The sequence below is a fragment of the Pezoporus wallicus genome, unplaced genomic scaffold (genome assembly GCF_028554395.1).
Source record: "Pezoporus wallicus isolate ANWC-B61680 ecotype Strahan unplaced genomic scaffold, APGP_CSIRO_Pwel_v1 contig_5524, whole genome shotgun sequence".
NCBI lineage: Eukaryota > Metazoa > Chordata > Aves > Psittaciformes > Psittacidae > Pezoporus > Pezoporus wallicus.
In genome coordinates this window covers 408,724-431,228 of record NW_026636622.1, presented here as the reverse complement: position 1 = coordinate 431,228, position 22,505 = coordinate 408,724, and the positions used below count along the sequence as shown (strand labels likewise).

The 22,505-nt window shown below is 41.1% G+C and overlaps 2 protein-coding genes across 2 annotated transcripts; both read right to left on the bottom strand.

Moving 5' to 3' along the window:
• Positions 1-236: 236 nt before the first annotated feature.
• On the bottom strand, positions 237-2,368 carry CH25H (cholesterol 25-hydroxylase). Its single transcript, XM_057401026.1, has one exon. It carries the CDS (start codon positions 1,622-1,624, stop codon positions 797-799), a length of 828 nt encoding a protein of 275 aa, XP_057257009.1. The 5' UTR covers positions 1,625-2,368; the 3' UTR covers positions 237-796.
• Positions 2,369-8,812: 6,444 nt separating this feature from the next.
• Positions 8,813-21,583, bottom strand: LIPA (lipase A, lysosomal acid type). The gene is made up of 9 exons (XM_057401015.1): positions 21,427-21,583; positions 19,489-19,609; positions 15,490-15,688; positions 15,018-15,127; positions 14,247-14,383; positions 12,666-12,812; positions 11,492-11,563; positions 10,379-10,450; positions 8,813-9,783 (listed from the first exon to the last, which is right to left on the bottom strand). Exons 1-9 carry the CDS (start codon positions 21,529-21,531, stop codon positions 9,550-9,552), a joined length of 1,197 nt encoding a protein of 398 aa, XP_057256998.1. The 5' UTR covers positions 21,532-21,583; the 3' UTR covers positions 8,813-9,549.
• Between the last annotated feature and the right edge of the window lie 922 nt (positions 21,584-22,505).

Here is a 22,505-nt window from a genome sequence, read left to right as displayed (position 1 = left end):
CACCATGGCTTTTTCAACTGCATTCTTCAATATTCTGGTTCTACAAAACTGAAAACTATTTAAAAATAACACGTGATTCTGGGGAAAAAGTAAATGGTTTGCTTTTGAAATAGCATGACAATATTTTAGCAAGAACAGTCTGAAACTCTGAAACTCAAATAAATGGTACCTATGCACAAAGAATCATACCTGTTACTAACATGAGTAGAGGAATGAGTGAAACGAAGCAGAATACATTCTTAAAAGAATTACCATATTTATTTTTTATTAAAAACAGACAGTACACCAAGGTTTAAAATATAAATATCAAAATTATTGCACAGTTGACTAACTAGCTTTGTTTGGCAGCAATATCTTACAACATCATTGTTCAATGATGTGCTCTGGCAGGTTAATCTGCACAAAGTCCACAATGTGCACCTTTTCTGTTTACATCATAAATAATCCTACAATAGTAAGATAATTGTTCTGGTGTATGTATAAAACATCATACAGTAATACAATACATGCTTTATGAAAGCTGGAAAGAAGGAAAGAAGAGAGAGTATCTCTTAATACTTCCGTTACACCTTTGACTCAAACAAATTTAAGCAACAGATATTTACCCTCCCATTTGCAGGCATTTAACATAGGCGGTTCCAAGTATACATACAAATACACATATATTAAGAGGATTTGTAATAAATAACTATTGCTCTTATAGGCAGCTTCAAATATACAATCTTCTGTATGTCCTAGTCTTAATGTCCTAGTTTAGTCCATAAAAAAATGAGAGTTCATCCACAGGTAAATATCCTTAATTAGAATGTGACTCTGTGAATGTCCCAAAGAGTTTGTCCAAGTGGGTGAAGTAAGGAGCATAGTTTGATTTGAATTTCAGATGATGGAGATCATGATGTGGTGCTCCTCCATACAAACCAAAAGGCACAAGCCGGTGAGTTGACCATGGAAGGTCGTATCCTGAATGGTCCTCCACTGACAACCAAATATTTACAAGAAAGAAAATAATTTCTGTCAAAGGATGGCATCCAAGGAGTACTGGGTTGATAGCAGCAAAAAATCCTAGTGAAAGCAATTCCCATACACTGGAATACTGTGTAGTAAGAGCAAATGTTGATACGTGCTTGTGATGCACCTTGTGGAAGGTCTTGTAGAGCCAAGGCACCTTGTGATGAATCAAATGCCACAGAAAGTACTCAAAATCAAACAGAAGCAGGCAAACTACTACTTCCAGCAGGACCTCAGGCAGCTCTGGAGCTGTCACTGGCAGATTCATTGGTTTCCAGTACCAGTGGAGAAAAGTCACCGGGAAGATAAAAACAACATGGTGATACACACTTTGAATAATGCACGGCACCATCATTCCAAGAGTCGGATAGTTCTGCGGCTGGATTTTGTATTTTCTCAAGTTTGGTAGTCTAGTGCTTAAAAAGTCCAGTGCAATATATGGAAGACAGAAAGCCATGTATGCTGTAAAAGAAAACAGCACTGGGAAAAAAGGAGACTTGATCAATGGCTTCTTTGCTGTGACAAAGTCCCAAAGAGGCTGAAGGCACAACCTGTCGTGCCCTCTATCCATCACGTAGCTGAGCAGCAGCACTCTGTCCGGCAGGCTGCAGTTCATGCTGATGGCAGTCTGAGAGGTCTGCGAATCCTGCAAGCCTTTATGTAGCCTGCTCAAGGAAAACTCCGCCCATTAGAAATCCTCCTTAGCAATACGTAGCTTTAAAGAGGAAGTCCCCTTTCCTGTTATACAGAAGAGGTATAATGCATTACAATCTCAGAACAGAATTAGCTGGCTAGGGTAATCACTGGAGCTCTACAAGAGATTTGCACAATGGGAAAAATAAGCAGAAATGCAGAATTCTAACACTGGCATTCAAAGAAAGAGGGTAGGAACATTTTCTGCTCCACTTAGTGCACACACGTGAAAACTGCTGTCTCTTAGTAATTTTAAATTGTGTCATCCTTTGTCTTTTAATTTTATAGGTCAGGAAATACAATCTATAATTGATTTTTTTTTTTTTACATGACTGTTTTTAAAGATGTAAATGTACCTAAATCATCCAGGATGTTTTTGGATGATTCTGCAAACACACGTTTTCTTAATGATCCCTTGGGTTATACAACAGGCTAAGGCAAAACCTTAAGGAGACCTATACTATGCTTCCAGTCTGAATGTGGTAGCTGTGATCTATCCCCATCTACTTTTGAGGTCACATTCTCCTTTATGTTCCTGTATCTACCTGACATGGCAAAATCCACCTGACTTGATTAGATACAAAATTGAGCCAGTGACTTTGAAAAGAAAATACATCCTCCAGTTGCTGGGAGGAACAGAAAGTAAAATCTCTTTATGCTTCCAAACAGATACAAGAACAGATGAAAAGTATTACTGCATTATTACAATGTTCACTCCACATTTCACCAGCTCGTTGAGCAGTATGGTATGGAAATCGTTCTTTACCCAAGTATCAAACCAACTTATGCAATTAAAAGTTCCACTGTTTAGACCTAAGTCCTTTAATGGATCTTCGACTGTAGGCAAGCACACAGCAGAAGCCAGCAGGCTTGTCCCCCAACATTTCTAATTTGCTAAAAGTATTTTAGGGGTAAATGATGGAAGTTTTGATTTAACCACTAAGACATCACTCTTTTGTGCTTTAAAAAAAGGCAAACAAAGCTTTGAACATTTAGGGAAACGAAGCTTGCCATCAGCTTCCTATGAACTCACCTCTTTTGTAGGTATGGCATTTATTCTAATACTGGAAATGAGCTCAACTTCCTGAATGACTTTATTAGCTTGTTCAGATGATTTTAGTTCTTCACTATTCAGAAATTAAATCTGATGGGAATGCAAGACAGCATTTCCTTGCTTCTCAATAATTAAGAATAATTAGTTAGCAGTGACCTTTCCTGAACTGCGCATGGATTTCTCCTAATACTTAAATATGTTTTCAGTTTCCACCGTTTTCTTATAGAGATTCTACTCTTAAGGAAGAGCAGATTTTGTTCTCTCCTTAGACATGAAGGAGTTTACTGAAACAGCAACATTATTTGTGCTATTATTTAGGCAATCAGAAGTTCTTTGTTGGAGACAGGTATGGTACAGCCTTCAAAGACTCTACTCATTGCATATACATTTTAGAAATGGATTCAGATTCTCTGCTGTTGTGAGACTGTTCTTTTGAACTCAATTAATTCAAAGTGTTGAATGTAGTGAAACTAAAACCCAGTGAGAAACACTCATCTAATAGCTGAGGATCTATATACAAGAGCTTCGTTTCTGTTTTCTGATTGTATTTTATTCCAACCTCTATTTCACAATAAGGACGTGAAAAATGCATCTGCAGCTCAATCACTGTCTGGTTCTGAAAATATCCTTGTGAGATGCTTTTGGTTGATTTATGTAGTTACAATCAGAAATTAAGCCTCTCAGATGGCACACGAGATTCTCTGTCCAGGGGACTGGAGCACCTCCCGTATGAAGACAGGCTGAGAAAGTTGGGGCTGTTCAGCCTGGAGAAGAGAAGGCTGCGTGGAGACCTCATAGCAGCCTTCCAGTATCTGAAGGGGGCCTATAAGGATGCTGGGGACGGACTCTTCATTAGGGATTGTAGTGATAGGACAAGGGGTAACGGGTTAAAACTTAAACAGGGGAAGTTTAGATTGGATATAAGGAAGAAATTCTTTCCTGTTAGAGTGGTGAGGCACTGGAATGGGCTGCCCAGGGAAGCTGTGAATGCTCCATCCCTGGTGGTGCTCAAGGCCAGGTTGGACAGAGCCTTGGGTGACATGGTTTAGTGTGAGATGTCCCTGCCTAGGGCAGGGGGGCTGGAACTAGATGATCTTAAGGTTCTTTCCAATCCTAACTATTCTATGTTCTGTTCTATGATTCTCTATTTTATTAGAATTATGCAGGGACTAAATTTATTCTATAATGTATTCCAAATCTGCCTAAAGGGACATTGACAGAAATTGCTCAGCTGCCTTGAAGACACTCCTCTGACTAATCCCTAATAGCCATGTGAAGTCCCAAGAAGTTTTAGAACCAGTGCTGCCTATAAGCTAAAATCTAAAGAATAGGCATTTTGCCTGCAGATTAGGTCATAGAAAAATATTCTTAAATCCCTTAAGGAAAAATAACAGAATTCTGCAGTTTTATTACCAGTCTACCCTGCAACATGAAGCCCAAGCAAGGCGCAGAATGTGTAGAACTTGTCCCGTTCTGCTGGCGCTCCGTGGGACAGCTCAGAAAAATGAATCCTTGTGCATCAGAAGGCAAAACTTCACTCTCCAGTAACATAGTTCATGCTCTTTGGCTTAGCCACCAAAAAGCACTGCTCACATATTTCCACTCCACTAACTCATGTTTCTTTGTCAGCGTAAGGTACAACATGAAGACAAAGTGAACACTAATCCTTTTTGTATTTAATTCAGCAACACAACTCTGGCTTTTTTTTTTTTTTTCACCCGACTTAAGATGCTGCCAAACCTCCCCGTATGTTACAGGACTCTAAATGGGTCTCAAAAAAATCAAGACTCCTGCTACAGAGTTTAGGTTGAAGGGCACATAGTTTGGAATGAGGCCCCGCAAAGGGTCTGAAATAGATTCCACATGAGCACAAGACGCAAGCACCTACCCCAGGCTCCTCTGTTAGGTACAAGCTGCAAGGTAAACATCAAAACACTAAGGCGGTAGGAAAATGAGGAACAGGCAGCAAGAGGGAAAACTAGGATCAACGTACTGAAAGTATGTCACAGAAACTAATGTCACAGCAGGAGAGGCAAAACGTCTTTATCCCTCCTCCTCTTCTCCTTCTCTGTACGAGGGGACTATTGTCGTACCAAAGATAGGGCAACATCCCAGTGCATGCTGAGCCTTCTACAAGAAAGAGGGTGCTGGGGAAGCGGGTTGGGAACTTGGTGAAGGCAGTAGCAGGGAAGCAGGACAGTCACCAGAGCACAGGCAGGCAGCGGCAGCTCCTTCTGTCGCATCAAAAGGGACTGCGGTCCTCGCACCCTAACTCACCTCTGTCCGGGAGCCTGAGCGGGAGGGACGCGCCGGACCGGGCTGACTCGCGGTGCCACAGGGCTCCGCGCGGTTCGGGGCCGGAGCCCCCCGCGCACCCCGCCGCGCCGCGACGCAGCTCCGCTGCGCGGGCAACAGCGCCCCCTTGCGCAGGAGCCGCGCACAGCCCGCCAGCTCCCGAGCGGAGGCGGCCGGAGTGAAGGCGGGCTTGCGCTTAACTTTACAGGAACCAGGAAATACATCCCGAGCTTTGTTACCAGTCTCAGGGGTAACGCCTTTCTGCGGCAGGACAGCCAGGTAGGCACAGATTTGTTACAGATGGGGAAGGAAAGAGGGGCTTTGCATATTTACATCATTCCAACCTACAGTCCCCTTAGGTTTCAAATCTAGAATCTCAATCCACAGCATGGACACGAGTCTCTATTCCTCGCATCCCCTGAGCCCTTGGGTATGCTGAGTACTTGAGGATGAAGAAGACACACATTCCTCCTCAGTTTTGATGAAAACACAAAGTACTTTTCCTAACAGAACTAACACATTTCCTGAATCAAAATATTTCCATACCAACACCCCACCTCCCCATTCAAGCTCTACTGAAAACCTCCCCAGCCAGCACAGAAAGCAAGCTTAATTATGGGTCTTTTAAGTTTATTCCTAACAATGGCTGTGGACGGAAAGCTGCCAGCAAAGTAAATAGTTAATTCTCAAGCTTTACATTATCAGGATCAGCTCTACAAACAATAACCATCAGGAAAAGATTCTAAAAGTCTTTCATTCAGAATTCATAACTCCATAGTGAAAAATTGATTCACATCCTCGACAACTGCACATGTGCATCATTTTTGAAAGAGTCAGAATGCAATACAGACATTTTTCAGGCCAGTATCCTTAGAAAATAAGACTTAGGCAATCATGTTCCAGGTCTATCCAATTGGTACCGTCTATCCAGCCTTGGTAATCTTTTATTTAATTGATGATTTCAATGATTTTGCTCATAGAAAGTTATTTGAAAATAGGCTACTGCAGAAGAGAGGCCATTATTAGCATGCTCATGATGGGCAATGCTGCAGCATGACTTTGTGTTTTGTAAGATCTCAAAGAAAGGGACAAGATATTGGAAGTGCTTTAGCGTAGGAAAATCTTCCACTGAGACCCATGTTTTGTTATATACCAGAAAACCCATGCAGCCATCTCTCATACCTTACAGATTAAAGCTATTTGTAACTTTTCGTATTATTCACGTTTCCTTTTTTTTTTTTTTTTTAATGGCACATTCACCATAAAGAGTAATTTATGGAAAACTGGTTTATTTTGTTCCCAAGCTGGCAACACTTTTTCTCTTACAGGGCTCAAGGGAGGAGGAGCTCTTTTGTCATCTCTTCCTATTCTGAGGCACTTCGAGGCTGTTTCGGTTGATGTGTAAACTTTCATCAGTGTTACCACTATCTACAGAATTACTAAATAGCATAAAGATGCTCTGCATCGAGCTAGTACATCATTCAGTACGTAGCACCAACAGACACACATGCATTCTACCATCCTTAGGCCTTCTGCACAAAATGAATGGTGTGAATATATTTGCAGATGACCACCAAAAAAAAAGTTTTCCAAGTTCCAAGCTCAAGTGGACAAAGCAATGTTATGTCTGTGTAATCCTTGTATGCCCGGTTGTGTTGTACATCTCTAAGCCAAAGCCCTGGATCATGCACTCACTTCAGACATACGCAGGCCTGTGAGCCTGGCAATCCATCAGCTGAACGGGGACTACTGTCTTCTGGCTTTCTGGCATAGTTTGATCACATCACTAAATGCTGAGACCAAGTCAGCAGAAGGGGTCTGATTCCCTCTGTTATGCCAGTGCACTTTTTATTATTCAAAGCTGACATTCAGCCAACATTCAACATCATATATATACACCTGTAACACAAAGATGTCTACAGACCACACACTAAGCATGTAAGACCTGCTTTGAAAGATGCACCATCCATTACTGCTCATTCTTATTACACCGAGATTCTCTCCTCCAAAAAGATGTTTGGGGTGTCTTATTTTGCACACTTCTTTTCACTGACACCTCTCCAAGTTTGTGTCACACAGTGCTTGTAATTTTAGCAAGCCAGGGAGAGCACAACAGCTGACCATTCCCATAGCCACCCCTGCTCCAGCAAAACTCCACAATGGCTTTTGTGAAAAGTTTCCACTATTCTGGCTATATTTCCAGGCACACAAGGAACTCACCTGCATGCAAAGCTGACAACACATAGAATTTAACACACTTGCTTTTTTGACTGCACATCTGCTGTATACAGACTTTACAGCCTGAACACGTTTATGATTGAAGATGACAAAAGTCAAAAGCTGGGTCAAGCATACCATGGCAGAGATTAGCTCCCTGCTTTACTATGTGGTTAAATGCTATTTATGAAATTACCAGTCTGTTAAGCAACCCAGTTACCCAAAGTTTAAGAATGGGATACAAGATGCTTTCCACCATGTCAGTGGTTTGAAAGGTTAGAAAGTGTCTCTGCATTGTGAGTATTTACAATTGGTACCTTACTTAAATGTCTTGGAGAAGTCCCCCCAAAACAACATTAGAGTCCTTTTAGGCTTAGTAAAAGCCTCTTTCAGGACCCAAGTAAAATGCAAGCTTACTTGGCGATTTTATTTATTTTAATGTACTTGTTCTATGGCTGAATAGTTGTGAAAAAACAGACAGCTTTCTGGATTCTGTCCCAAAGATTCACATGCATTCATGAAACAAGAAGTGAAACACAACACATCGCTCTGAACTCCAAGCAGCAATCTTGTTTATTGAAATAGTTCAAGCTTAACAAACACGATGCACACAGCTCTTGCTGTATCACATTCCCTCACAACCACTAAGTCAGCCACTTTAGATTCCAACAGAAACTTCCTTTCAGCACAGCAAGGTGGAGCAAATATGGCTGCTACAAATATAAAGCAAACTTGGAGGCCCTGATAGGAATCACAACTGGAATAGCATGAATCACTTTTTCCTTAAACAAAGCCTGAGGATTCCCTGAGTCTGAATTAGGAATTACAAAAAAAAAAAAAGAAAACACACAAACAACCTAATTTTTGGCTTATGCATAGTTTTGCTCTTTTTTTTAAAAAAAAAAAAGAAAGTTTGCCTCAGTTTAAAATGCACTATTTTCTACGCCATGTTGAAAAGGGGTTTTATCTTGTTGGGATTACTGAGAGAAATCTGTGTTGAATCCAAGCATGGCACAGAGATGATCTGGACTGAGGCAACTGACTCTGGAGGTTGTTTGCATATCTACATTTGGTATGGAACTTTTGTGTAATTCAGAGGAGCCGAAGTCTTCTGCATAATCAATGAAAAGAGCAAGGCACCTATACCACAGAGAATCACAGCTCCAAAGTCAGACCCTTAAAGCAGATGCGATTCCTTTCCCCCATTAAAGGGGGGCTTAGTCACCCTTTGAGGTGGAAAGTGAAACAAATGGAGACTGCCATTAATACTGCCAGGCTTCACCAGGATGTTGTGTGGTTCCTGAACACAACAGTGGCAAGCACCAGAAGCTAAGAAGTAAACATACCTTTAAAGCAGCAGATAAGTAAAGGGAAAAGTCCATGCAAATTAAGTCACTCAAGCTATAAAATTAATGCTTTGGCTCTTCCCTCATCAGTAGTATACTGAGGAGCTTGTTTTTTAGTGGTCAGTGCAAAGAAAACAAAACACAAGTATCATTGTCCTTGAAAGCCATAACCTACTGACAAAGCTATCTGAAAGTGGTATTACTTTCAGCTACTTCTCTTTTTACTTGCCCTTGCAGATTCCTGCAATGATCCTTATCCATAGCTGGTATGTGAAACATGAAAGGCATCAGCATTAAATCAAGAAAAAATGCAGCAATTAATCACTACCAAAACAGTAGATTTCAACTGACAGTGATGATCTTCTCTGGTTTCATGGCAGTTCTTCTGGGCAATATTGAAAATCATCTAATGTAGCTAGGTTGTATGTGATGGCTCAAATAATGAGGTCATTAAGTGCTTTTTAATGGACCAGCAGCAAATGGGTCACTGCAGTACAAGGAGTATTTCTGACAGGTATTCAGAAATGGCAATGTACTGAGAAACGGCAGTGTCTTTTATGGACAGTAAAGTATTTATTGCTTTAACTGTCAAGCACCTGAGGTGCTGGATGAACTAACTTGTCTTTCAGACATGTCACTAAATTTATATGCACATGACATACTCCTTTTCTGCAAAGCCACACTGCTGTTTTTCGATTACCATGCTGGTGTGTGCAAAATCAGCAGGGTACAGTGAGGATTTATGCAGGAGAGAGAAATAACATTTGAGAAAAAACTAACCAAATATGAATCTAATTCAGTGGTCATTGCTGGCATTTTAAAAATGCATCATAAATAAACAATGTAGCATTACTGCCAGAAAAGCATATGTTCCAAAAAGATGAATTTCTGGTGAGCTTTGACTGGTGAGCTATGACTCTGAAATACCATGTTAGTTTAGATATACTTCCTAATCATGTTAATTATTTCATTATACATGCGGTAAGGTGCATCAAGGCCCCAGATGAAATCCAAATGTTCCCATTCTGGAATATTTTTGTGGTAAACCAAGTTTGTGATTTGAGTGAGCAGCATAGCAACATCCTTTGGGTCTGCCAGCCAGTCATGTCCACCAGTCCACACCGCAGTTGGTACAGTCATCTCTTTTATTTTGTAGAAAGGGGGAGTAGACTGAGTGAAGGAAAGCAAAACCAAAAGCATTAGACAGAAAAACTCTCCAGTGTGATACTACATTGCAGTGTAACATACTAGCAAATTCAAGAATGTCTCAGATTCTCATTTTCTCTTCCTCTCTTGGGCAGCTAGAGATGGAGTTCAGACTCAACAGAAAACATAATTCTCAAGAGTCCTGCCATATTATAGCACACATAGCAGTAAACAATGTGCTTTGAGGAGCTTACAAGACAGTAGGGTAGCAGAAGTCTCAGATGCACCCCACTCAAGTTATTTCTGAACCCTAATCAAATACTAAAAGTGACTGCTACTCTGCAAGTATCATACTGCAATATTACTTATCACTAATTTAACAAGGGGCAAAATATCTTCGGTATTGCACATAGCAATTTGAAAACTACATGGAGATTAAACAGGCTGGAGACCAGCAATACGTGTGTGTGAGTGTGTGTGTGTGTGCGTGTTAATAGGCAAGTCTCCAGTCTGGTTACTGGGTGGCTCTTTAGCGTGCAGCATAAACACAGCACCCAGAGAAGTGCCCTAGGAGGTTTTTTTGTGACACTAAAGAATCATATCCATAAAAGATGCCTACCTGGTTGTAGTGAGCTGTATTTGCAGCCTTGCTTCCCCAGTCATAAGCTTTGAGTTCCCCAGTCTTCACAGCCTAGAAATAAACAAATATTCACACATACAAAGAAAAACTGCAACACTTCTATCTCAGGAATAAAAAAAGTGTAGGTAATCTGGAGAACTGGCAGAGAAAACTGAGACAAGAAACAGTGAAATGCCAAATATTAACAAGGACAAGTGTCACTGCTTTGCCCAGCATCACAGGAGTGGGAAACACTGACATTCACCACCATTAGACTTTGTCCTTTAAGATTTCACACTCTTTCATAGCACCAGTAGGAAAGATTAAGGAAAACACTTCAGTGTATCCAAAGTCAGGATGTGGCAGCTCCATGCCTACTTTTGAAATATTTACCTTGCTGTCTGAAGGTACATGAACACAGCATGAAGCTTTCTTAGAAATCTACTCTGCATGATTTATCATCTATTATTTTTCAGAAACAGAAGTCTAAATAACAGGAATTTGTGGGGAGGAAAAGGGGGAAAAGATCTTCACAAATTTTTTTCTGAGCCAACATTTGAAGAGCTACAACATCACAAGCAGCCCTGACTACAGCTTCCATGGCAAATGCCTTCTCTTTCTTGTCAGCCCGCAGAGCAAGCTTCAGGCACAATAATGTCAGAGTCATGAAATGGTGCAACAAGGTGAAATTCAAAATATACTAATAAAATATAAAATGAAGCAAAAGAGAACAAAACAGAATGCCTGATGCTTTTCACTGGCTAAAAATATAACTTTTAATCAAACCAGGGTTTGCTGAAAGGGGAGCAAACACTTGTTACAGCATCCCTCTGAATTTAGCTTTTCCATTGTATTGTTTGTTGGCCTGATGTACTTATAGTTGGCCTGAGGTACTTACAGTTACCATATCTCCAAAGAAATAAACAAAAGGGGTGAGGCACCTTAAGTCAGTATCATCAGTGAACAGCTGTCACTCTGAAAATTGGTAGTTCCAAAATTTCACTCAGCCTATGCTGCATATATATTTTGGCATTTTATTCAGTTTAAATATCAGATATATCAATATCCTATAAGCAAGACAGCCATGGACATTTTAGATTCTGGAAACTCTACCTGGCTCCAGTGGATCATGTTTTGTACAGATGTCCCTGCAGGACAGTGTGCTGAATACACATCCACTCGACTCTGCAACAAGATAATTAACATGGTTTACTCCTCATAGTGCAGCAGTTCTACCCATTATTGAACAACACAAAATTTTCCACTCCTCTTAAAATTGCTATAAACAAAAGTTAACTGGAACCATACCTATGGATGAGGTAAAAAGTTCAAATGTCTGGGGAATAATGACAATTAACTAAAGAACTTTAAATCTCATAATGATATCCCTTAAACATCTTTCATATATTAATAATATTTTAAAAATGCTAGTGTTGTAAGAATTGGGAGCACATTAACTAATATTTAGATGGACCTCCAGAGAAACCTTCTGTTGCTCTACATCTAAACTAGTAGCTGTCAGTCCAAAGTGATTCAGAACCTCTTACACTTTGAGTTTAGAAGTACAAATACCCAGGGGAAGCTTAATTCCTGGCAGAAAAAAAAAATACTATCCACCATTAAAACCATGAAAACTGCATGTGCTGGGCAAGAAAACATCCAAAAAATGCACTTTCACCTTGATATAAAAAAAACAGAGAATCACCTCTGGGTAAACTGATACCACCTTCTACTGATTTCAGGGAGTTAGAAACGCTTTAAGAAGCATTGTGAAGAAAGGTGGTCTCATACTGATTTCTGTTAACTGGCTTTTAGACAATAAAACAAGTTCTATGAACAAGCCTTCTGGAACTCAGACCACAGATGAAGCCATCATCAGGGTCAGAAATTGGTCCCAGAGAAAATAATCGCACATGTCCACCAAAAGAACAGAAAACTTCAACGGTTCTCTGAAAATAGTTGAAAACTAGATCTTTCTTCCTCACTTCATTGCAAAAGCAATTAAATACTTGCACCATCATATTAAATCATTTATTTTACCCACTTTGCCAGCAGATCAAAAATAATGTATTTTAGCTTTCCAGTAACATTTTAAAAGGTAAATTCTATCCATCATAACTGCACAACTGATCTATACCAAGAAAAGATACTAATCCAAACTCAGTATGATGAAGGCAGCATTAGGGGTTTTCTAATTACATGTAAAGGACAATCAGTACAGCAATACACAGTTAATACTATGTTAAAATTCGCAAGAACTTAGCTATTAAAAGCCACTAGAACACACCATATTCAAGTTTCTCTCATTAAAACCACACAGAAGAAAGAACAGGTTGCCGCAAAGGTCATCAAGTATTCTGTGAGTGCAAACATGGGTAGCAAGCCACTTCAGCAAAAAATTCTGAGGGAGGAATTGCTTCTTTCCAAACATGTCCTACAAAATAACAAGAACATAGGACAAATATGTAATTGCATAGAATGAGTTTGGTTTAGTTTTCTTACCACAACATTCTTAAGGTAATTATTTCCATTTGCCCTGGTGACAGGTGTGTCATGAAAATTATTTATCCCCTTATCAACCTTGTTTACAGTCCAATCCAGAAGGTCACGGTTAGTGCTTCTGCTCCAAATGATACAGTCCATTAAATCCCACAAAAAGCACCTGGGAACTAGGACAATCTTTCAAGAATTCCAAACCTGACCTCAAATCCAAATCAATTTTAAATTCAGTATTTTACAGAATACTGTACACTGTCTTGTCATCAGAATCAAAGTATGTTAAGCTGTGTCTACTAATGTTAATGGCTTTGTAGCTGTAACTTCCTCTCTTCAAATCATGTAAGAAAAACAAGTCACATGAGTTGTGGTGGCCACTTCCTCTTGATGGGCATTTTTAAAACATCCAAGGATTTAAAAATGGCCCACTGAGAACTTCCTTAGAGGTGACACAGCTCTTTAAAGATAAAACTGGCCCATGGGTTTCTCACTGTCACATACTTCTGCACTCTAGCCTTTTTGCAAGTCACCCTGAGAATCAAGTTCCTCAGCACAACACGAACATCTGCAGAAGGCACTGATTAGCTACTGCTCTCATTAGACAAAGTTCATTACACAAGGAACAGGAAATTACAGCTGTTAGTACTGCTTTTAAGTTAACTGCCTTTGGAGCAGGGAACTAATAATGTAAAGAGACATGTACTTAAATCTGTACAAGGAACATTAGAGACGGGTGTTATCTCCTACAACAAACAGCTCTGTGTGGGAATCTCCATGGGTGGTGGAAAGAAAAGTGATGGTTAAAAATGACACAGTGGTGTGTTCACAATGTCTGACTTCAGGCACTCACTGCAACCTGCTAGTCTGCCTACATACCCTTTGAGGCTTATGGGGAAAGCTAAAACTCCTCCAGAGCATGACTCACAACATCTAAATAAAGCTGCTGCTCTTAATCATCCTCTGAAGGATCCTCTTCCAATATTAAAGGTTAATTTTGAAACAAATCTGTTAAAGTTCATGACAATTCAGAAGTATTCTGTATTTAAAGCTATCATGTGATTCTTCTAAAACACACTGACTAATTAATCGTGTGATTTCTGTAGCTGAAATTTTAGAAACATGGAAAAACATAGTTTATTCCACATATTAGCTTGTAAAATACTACTTTAAATGGATGCAAATTGTCTCATTATGCAGTATAAAACCAGAAAAGTCACTGTTTACTTCCACAGCATTATTATGGAGAAACTAGGCAGTATTCTTGTCAAATATGTTACTCTCTAATCACAGCTATTAAGCCTTTGCTATGCTGTTTTCAATTAGAAAGGGAGGCACCCCGTTTGGCTTAAAACATTTATGCTAAAATACAAACCTTGAGTAGCAGGTCAGGAAACACTCCTAATTTTGCCAGAGGGCTAGTGGCAAACTTGACTGTAGCTACTGGTGCCAAGGCAAAGAACATTTTGATTTTCTTAGCCAGCTGTGGCAAAGTTGAAAAAGCAATGAAAGCTGTAAATAACAAGAGAATAATTAACAAACCTCAATGGTGCAAGTTAGAAGGGAATTTTACATGGCAATGATTCTATAAAAATCTAACAGCAAGTGCACAAAAGTACTTTTAGATTAATGGTTTGATTGTTTTATTTAGGATGAGTTTAGATACTGCAAATTAATCTAGTTACTATACAATACAGATTAAATGAGGCAAATAAGAAGGACTGTTTTCTTCTGAAAAACAAATTCATGCTAACTCACCCAACATTCTTCTAGCGCTTTCTCTCTGCAGGTCTAAAAGCACCTGAACCAGGTCTTATGTACAGCAAAGTATTCTGTAAATAGGATTCTTTATTCTACACATCTGATGACTCTCATTTTATTATCCACAGTTCATCAATTTATTTTAATAAAAATTGTACTGGTAGCTACCTGTGACTTCAATTTATCTTTTCAGCAGCTTCCCACTTTAAGTAAACACAGAAAGAGTAAGTCTTTCATTTTAATGTTGACAACTATTCCAGGAAGCAGCTAAAACCCAGAAGCAGTAGATTACAAATGCCCTATTTTTTCATCATTAAACCACATATGTGGAACTTGATATAACTTCAAACACAATATATTCTAACAAATGCATCTCTTCACATACCCATTGTGGTGCCCTGTGAATGACCAACATAAAACACTTGTTCCTGGCCAGTTTTCTTCAAAATAAAGTCCACTGAGGCTGGAATGTCATACTTAGCCATTTCATCAAAGCTACAAAGCAAAGACAAAAAGTCAGTTGTGTAAGTACAGTTATCAGTGTGGAACAGCTGCACAAAGCTTTACTGCACTGCAGATCAGTTGTCTGGACATAAAGAAAAGCTTCCTTTGCATGAAGCAGAACTGCATCTACACACCAAGCACGGGTAAAAGCAAATTCTACTGACCAGGCTGTCTCAGGATACTATACTGACCATGAAACTCCCCTTTACTGCCCCTGCATATGTAACAGCATATGTGATCAGAAAAAAAATACCTTGCACATTCACGATGTGATTGAACTAAGATGATGGCCAAAGAGGAAAAGAAGCCTGCTCGCAAACAGCATACGCAGTAACCTAGCAAGACAAGGATACCTGAAAACCCAGAATTCTTCTTGCTTCACTGTGAAGTGTGTGTGTTTTCTGGACCAGGTGTTCCCTCTGCTGTTTCCGAGCCATACATCATAGCCAGAATCTGCCAGCATAAAGCCAAGGCTGTTGTAATCCAAGTTTGTGATCCAGTTGCTGGCATCTGCAAGCAAACCATGCTGCAGAAACACGGCAGGCCTTGGACCTGAAAAATAATGCATTTATCATACCTTCCTGTTCACTTGTAACTGAATGCCTAAGAATAATTTAAGTGAGTTATTGAAAGCCTACTTTAGATTTGGACTTTGAATATTTAATCTACTTGACTTAGTCTACTAACAATTCATATATTATTCATAGTGCCATGAATCATGTGCTTTCACAAGAAGCTACTTTTTATCATTAAGAATTTTAAACTAGCCACTTGTTAGTTTTCTAACTAGAGCAAAAGAGTCCTTGAAGTTCAAAACAGACAGCAGATATGCAACAAGCAAACATGAGAAAAGTGGGAGCTACAGGAAAAATACAAGTACCCTTTACAACTGTTTCAAGACCACAAATACTCAAAGTGGCCCAAACAGACACCACTAAACTATTTATGACTCTTGCCTTGCCCCTAAACCTGGAGAAGACATTCCCATATATGTACTACTGAGATCTTTGTTTTCCAGTCAAGACAATGACAAACTAGCTGCTGGGCTGTGGAAATCTCTGCAGCTGGTACTGATACTACCTCTATGCAACTCATTTCCATTACCAAAGCTCTGGCAGAACCTGAAGAGCAGTATAGTAGCCTACAGGTGAATCAATATTTCAAAGGACTTTCTCCCCTTGACTTAAATAGTTAAAAAAACCCACAATCAACACCCAGGTAGAATAAACAAAACCTGACTTCCCCATCATGAAAAGGGAAATGACATCCTTATGTGGAATACATATTAAAAAAATAAATTAATAAAAAAAAGATGATACCTGCTTCTACATAAATAAGCTAAGCTAACACATAATCCCTTAGAAAGCGTCTTACCTTCAGAAAATACAAAGACCTCTTTGGGTCTTGCAGTAGCACAGGTATTTTGGGCGTTTTTTCTGCTTTAATAACTGAAATCTGATATCACAGTAACTTTAGTTCAGTGCCAGAGATTACTCAGGAATTACCTCCTCCAAAGACACATCATTCTACTACAATACTAAATCACGCGGTACTTCCTCCATTGATAATATAGGCTTGGATCTTTTAGTAGAAGCAGCCAAATCACAACCATTCAGTCACCTATACTCTCCATTCTGGGTCATGTACATAAATGTTTCCTGCAATTTACAAAATCCAAATAAGCAATATTCCTCCCTCCTAGGAACCTGTATACCTTTGATCACAAACCTATTCAGTGCCTGCTTTTTCCATTTTCTTAAAAAAACATGTGGCACACTGTCCCTGCAACCAGAGCAAATCTCCATCAGTGCCAAAGTGGCACTGGAGACAGCAGAGTTCAACACAACTGTTTGCTGCAGTAATACTTCATTGCCTTATGAACAGTGCGCAAGATTTTCAAGCCTAACATTAAATTTGTTTTCAGTTAATGTTCCCTTTTAGCTGTGATACCTTCTTCCCTTTTATTAAACTCAGATCAATGAACTTCCCACTTTTTGAAGAACTGGCTTTCATCAGGCTGCTATTTGCATGTTTCATAATGTAGGAAGGGGAAAACTGCTTAACTTCTTTAATGCTTCAATTCTGTTCTCTATTAGCCTTCAGTTTCTGCCAGTTCTTTTTTCACTTTACCAAGCAGTCACCAGATTTGCACATGAATTACACAATCATACAACAAACTGACTTGCACAATAATAATTTTGTGTATCACCTTTAATCCTAAAACTCCCAGAGGGGAAATAAGAAAGGTAGGTCCTTAAACTACCCTTTCGATGGTAGAACATTTTGTTCTCTTCACTACACCCCCAAGAAGTTGAAGACAGATTTATCTCCATGCCCTTCTTACGCATATTATGCGGGGAAAACTAAAGCAAAACATCATGTGATGCATAATTCCAAGGGATCCCATTCACATTATGCAGGTATTGCAAAAGAAGAATTATGGCATATATACGCTGAGTCAGCAGTAACACACCATTGGTATCTTTCTGAGAAAAGATACCAAGTCTATAAAAACTTAAGATCAACATGAACTTTGAAATCTTCATTCTTCTAGGAGATCATACTTCCCCAAATGTGCTCAATAACCCTTGTTTTCAAAATCAAAGCACTTTGCAAAACATGAACTTGGGGTCGAGGGTGTGGCAAGGGGAATGTGGAGAATTCCCACAGGTCAGGAAAACTTCTGTTTGCTTATGTCATTGAAGGATTTGACAAGATCAACAGGTACAAAGGCAGCCTGTCTTTTACCTCTGGGCTTCCCTGCAATTCTTAAGTCAAAGACACCTGCCAGGTTTGAGCAGTCTCATCCATGCACTGATCTTCATAAAACCACCTTGTGAGAAACAGTGCACAGTGCAAACATCCTAACTCATACAAAACCAACAGATAAGGTCAGGGAGACTGTTGCTTGGCCACTGGCAGATGAGAGCAGTTTTCCACAAGTCTTGTTCACACATAGGGCTACAGGGCAATCACTGATTTCTTTTGAGCTCCATGTTTTTACCTCTCATCCTAGCTTTTTTCAGTCGAAAGGGTCCTGAAGCAGTCCTCAGGATACGCAATTTCTATACAAACAGGCTATTGCTGTTGTATGCATGCAATTGTCTAAAGGATCATTTATAAGGGGTGATGACAAGACTTGATACCAAATTCAGCCACTGCTGCTCAAATACACTGTTAGTTCCACAGATATTGTATGAGGATAGCAAGCCAAAGGCTGTATGTCTCTCCTCTTCTACCTTAGTCTCACTTTGAAAGCATTCCATCATTCAGCCCTCACAAAACCCTTTGCCTTTCTTAAGTTTTGGCTTACATTCCCCCTATCCTTTTTATCCCCTACCTCCTCACTTCTACACCCTGTGCATTCCTTCCATGCACCTTCCAGCTTTCACGGTCGTACAGCTTTTAACAGTGCTCTGGCAGCACATGCCAATGCTCCTCCTAGTCTCCCATCAAATCACATCCATGAAACAATTCAGTCTGGGCCAACTCTTGTCAACTACCTGTTACTTATCTCAGTTTGCAATATATTTTCACATGTATTGTACTCAAGATGCTCTGAAAGGATTTTATCTCATCCCTGCTCATTGCAGGGAGGTTGGACTAGATGACATTTGCAGGTCCCTTCCAACCCAAAATATTATGATTCTATGATTCTGATATTGTTTAAATAAGCTTAAGTAGATATATAAAATATGACACCCCAGTAGTACATACTATTGGTCTGGATGTACCTTATTGCAAAGGCAGTTTCAGTTTCATTTCATCAACGAATGAATTCTTATGCAGAAATCAGACAGTAACTATTTTGTGAACATTCCAGTGGGAACTCCTGCAGTTCACTTATATTTAACCAAAAAAGGCACTGCCTCTACTTCTGAAAATGGTCAGGCATTTTTTACAAACTTATTTCCTATAAAGAAGCATTTTTTAAAATGAGGTTTGAAATAACACAACAATTTTACAATCAATCTCTTTCCAAGACACTTTATGCCTTCAAAAACACAACAAATCTCAACCTTTACTTTCCACTTCCTAGAAAATTCAGGCTGCTCAAACCCTAAAAAAACAAACAAAAAAGATAAATATAAAACAACAATGAAAGGCTTGCATTAATGTCACATAAAGGCAATGCCAGGAAAATACAACTTTCTCACTCCTTCTCCCTTCCTTTACTCTAGTCACTCTACATATGCCTACTATTTGGCTGTAAGACTCACCAGTAAAACATGCTAATTGTATACGTCATATGGTCTTTAAACCTTTTCTGAATTATTGCAGGAGAAAAGTTTTATAAATCAAAGACAGCTTTTTTATGACTCTTCACTTTTCCAAGCAGAAATAAATCTTACCTTTACTCCTTTCATAGTCTTTTCTTCCATAAGGAATTCTGTTAATGGAAAGGATATATCCATCTTCTGTTGTCACTTCGTACTCCTCACTAGGGTATCCTCTGAAAGTAATAATTTGACTCTGAAGAAAAAAAAGAAACCACTTGGGAGTCAGAGAAGAAAGAAAAGAAACCACTTTGGAGTCAAAGTCCTCCTAAGTTCATTAACATGCACAAAGTACTCTGGGTTCCTTCTGAAGATGGGATGTGAAATTAGTCTGTGGTAGGAATCTGCCCACCTATTCAATGCAGACAGGTTTTCTTACGGACTGTGCCAGTATGCAATCAGGAACTACCCAGAGCACAGACTTTACCAGGGAATTTAGGGAGACTCCCTAACCTGTCCCTGTCTACTGTCAGGTTAGTTACTCACCTGCTGCTTACACTGAGAAAGCCTATTGAAGTGTTGGAAAGGAGATAAGAGAACAAAACACCACAAAGCAGATCTGGCAGACAAAAATCAAAACTGTCTGCTCTCAAGGAATGCAGAAACTTCCAGTAACAAACAAGTGAGGAGAGCAGAAAGCCACTGGCACCACACTGGCATACGGAAGAGAAGGAGAGAAGAGTACTCTCTCCTGAAGGGAAAGGCTTCTTCAAAACCATTCTGGATTTACATCTGAACTTTATATTGAATTCTCTGTTATACACAGGACACAGTCATGTTTAGGCAATGTGCTGAAATGAGCCACAAACAGCTTTCTTTTAAAACAGCAGCTTTAAAATATTACCGTCATGCTTTTCACATGTGCCAGCTGCTGACATTGTCACTTCAGCTTGTAGTTTCATGTGCCATTTCTAACTCACCTTTCTCCTCAAACCTTATTCCTGTTACAGAGATTTTACTTTGCTGACAAGCCAAACAAGGCAATAATAATAGAAAAAATAAAAAACCCACACTTCTTTAACACTATGATTTCATTAATAGGTTTATCCCCTATCTCTTATGTCTTGGGCTTTACGTTATTTTCATTCAATGCAATTCCATTAGGACAAAGAACTTGCTACTTAATAGGTTTTATGACACCAACTGTGCCTTGAGAAAACTTAAGGAATGCCAGACATTTCTGTAGTTCTACTCTTAGGCTGCTGAGCAAGGAGAGAAGGAGCATTTAAATAAACATGCTATTTCTTTCAAATATATCTTTAATCACCCACAACATTAACATTCCAAAATTATTTTAAGGCTATATTTCATTCAAATGCTACTAGCCTTAGACTAAATGACTATTTTCAAACCTCAAAATGATATTTAGATGATATTGACAACTCAAGCACTTCTTTCCTTACAGACCTCAAGCATTTACAGCCTGAAGTACCTTCTTGCACATGTGAAGATACGGCACAGTTTAGATGGGGCAGAGGAAAGAGCAACTAATACCAATTACAAACAGCAAACTTTTTCTCGAGTTGGCTGGTGCAGCAAAAGAAGAATAAAGTTAAGAGAGTAAATGCTAAATGGGAATGAAGACAGTTGTGGGTAAGAACACTGCAACACTGTGCTAGTAGCTCAAGTATGCTTCGTAAGCATGGACTTCTGTAGCAGTTAAGAGTGTCCTGACAGATCTGGATCAGAAAATGTGTGACACAAATATCTGTACAGGCAGCAAGGGACCACGAAGGATCTGGAAGGAGGAGAAGCGAAAGACGACATCTAGCAGAGGGCCGAAGCAGCAGCCAGCTGACCGCTGGCCTGTGGCTGCAGTCCCCGGGGTCTCACTGCGGCTGCGACGGGGGAAGGGACTGAGTGTGCGGCCCCGAAGCCGCGGAAGGTCCTCAGACCGCCCGGACGCCCCTCTGCTCCCGACCCCTCGCCTCGCCCTGTTACACCCGCGTCCGCACCCACGGAACAGCGCTGGGCACGCGTCGGGCACGCTTTCCTCACGGGCGCGCCACTCACAATGTTCATGTTCGTTTCGGGGTCCACGTTCCTCCTCCCTCTGGCGAATGCGCCCGAGCCGGCGATGCTCTGCAACAGAAGAACAGCGACCACCAGTCCCCGCATCCTGGCTCTGCGGTAAAGCGAGAGGCCCCGGCTCGCCGTAACAGCGAAGCACAACTCGACGTTGATGCAGCAGCGAGCGGGCCCCGCAAAGCCTTATGTGCAGCCTCCGCCGGGCCCAGTGGCCGGCACGAGACGGCGTCACAGGGGCGGGGGCTACTGCCCGGCTGACAGAGCGAGAACAGGGCCGGTCGCGCTCGTGTCAGCGGCGGGGCGGCAGCAGCGAGCCCTCGGCTGAACAGGCGCGGCCGCGCTGGGCGCCCGGGTGTGTCCTGCGCCGCTTCGCGCCTCCCCTCAGGGTGGCTGCTGCCCCACAGAGACCTGCTGCTGCGCCGGGACCGACCTGCCTGCCCCCCCCGCTCCCGCCCCGCCGCTCCCGGCGCGGTTAGCGCGGCGCGGTGAGGCGGCAGGAGGGCGCTAGGCCGGCGGCGCAGCTCAGGCCGTACAGCGCGGCCTATCGGCGGCGTCAGGGCAGGGGCCTCCCTGCAGCGCCCGAGGGGCGGAAACCCGGCCGTGGGCAGCTGCTGCTGCTCCGTGCCGGCGGGCCGAGGGTACGCGGCCTTGAGCTGCCGGAGCCGGTGTGTTCCAGCGTTCCTCAAGTAATCCCTGTGTGGGCGTCCCCGGCGCCGCGGGCTCCATTGTCAGAAGTTTGTCAGGCCTGAGAACGGCGCCCGCGGTTTTTGCTTCCCAGCCCTCCCCTTCGTGTGCGTGTGCGTGTGCTCCCCATCCGAAGTCTCCGGAATCTTCACAGTGCCGCCCTGCCTCGATCGCGCCGCAGAGCCTGCGGCGGTCTCATGGGCGAAAACAGCGGCAGGAAGGAAGAGGTGTAGCCTCGTCTCCCACGGCCTCTCTCCGCGGCGGGAGCATCCCCGGGAACGCCTCCACAGTGTCGGGAAGAGCCGGTCCTTTGTCAGGACTATAAAGCGTTGTGAGCAATCACTGTTGTCCTTCCGCAAATAGATTATCTATCTGTCATC

Bases quoted from the DNA above. Each gene is read 5' to 3' on its own strand.
- LIPA (XM_057401015.1), bottom strand. From the start codon at position 21,531: ATGCGGGGACTGGTGGTCGCTGTTCTTCTGTTGCAGAGCATCGCCGGC. The intron at 10,451-11,491 runs GTAGAGTTTCCA...GTTTATTTCTAG, and splicing joins ACATGATCCACTGGAGCCAG to GCTGTGAAGACTGGGGAACT. The intron at 9,784-10,378 runs GTAGGCATCTTT...TCCTTCACTCAG, and splicing joins ATACAGCTCACTACAACCAG to TCTACTCCCCCTTTCTACAA.
- CH25H (XM_057401026.1), bottom strand. From the start codon at position 1,624: ATGAACTGCAGCCTGCCGGACAGAGTGCTGCTGCTCAGCTACGTGATG.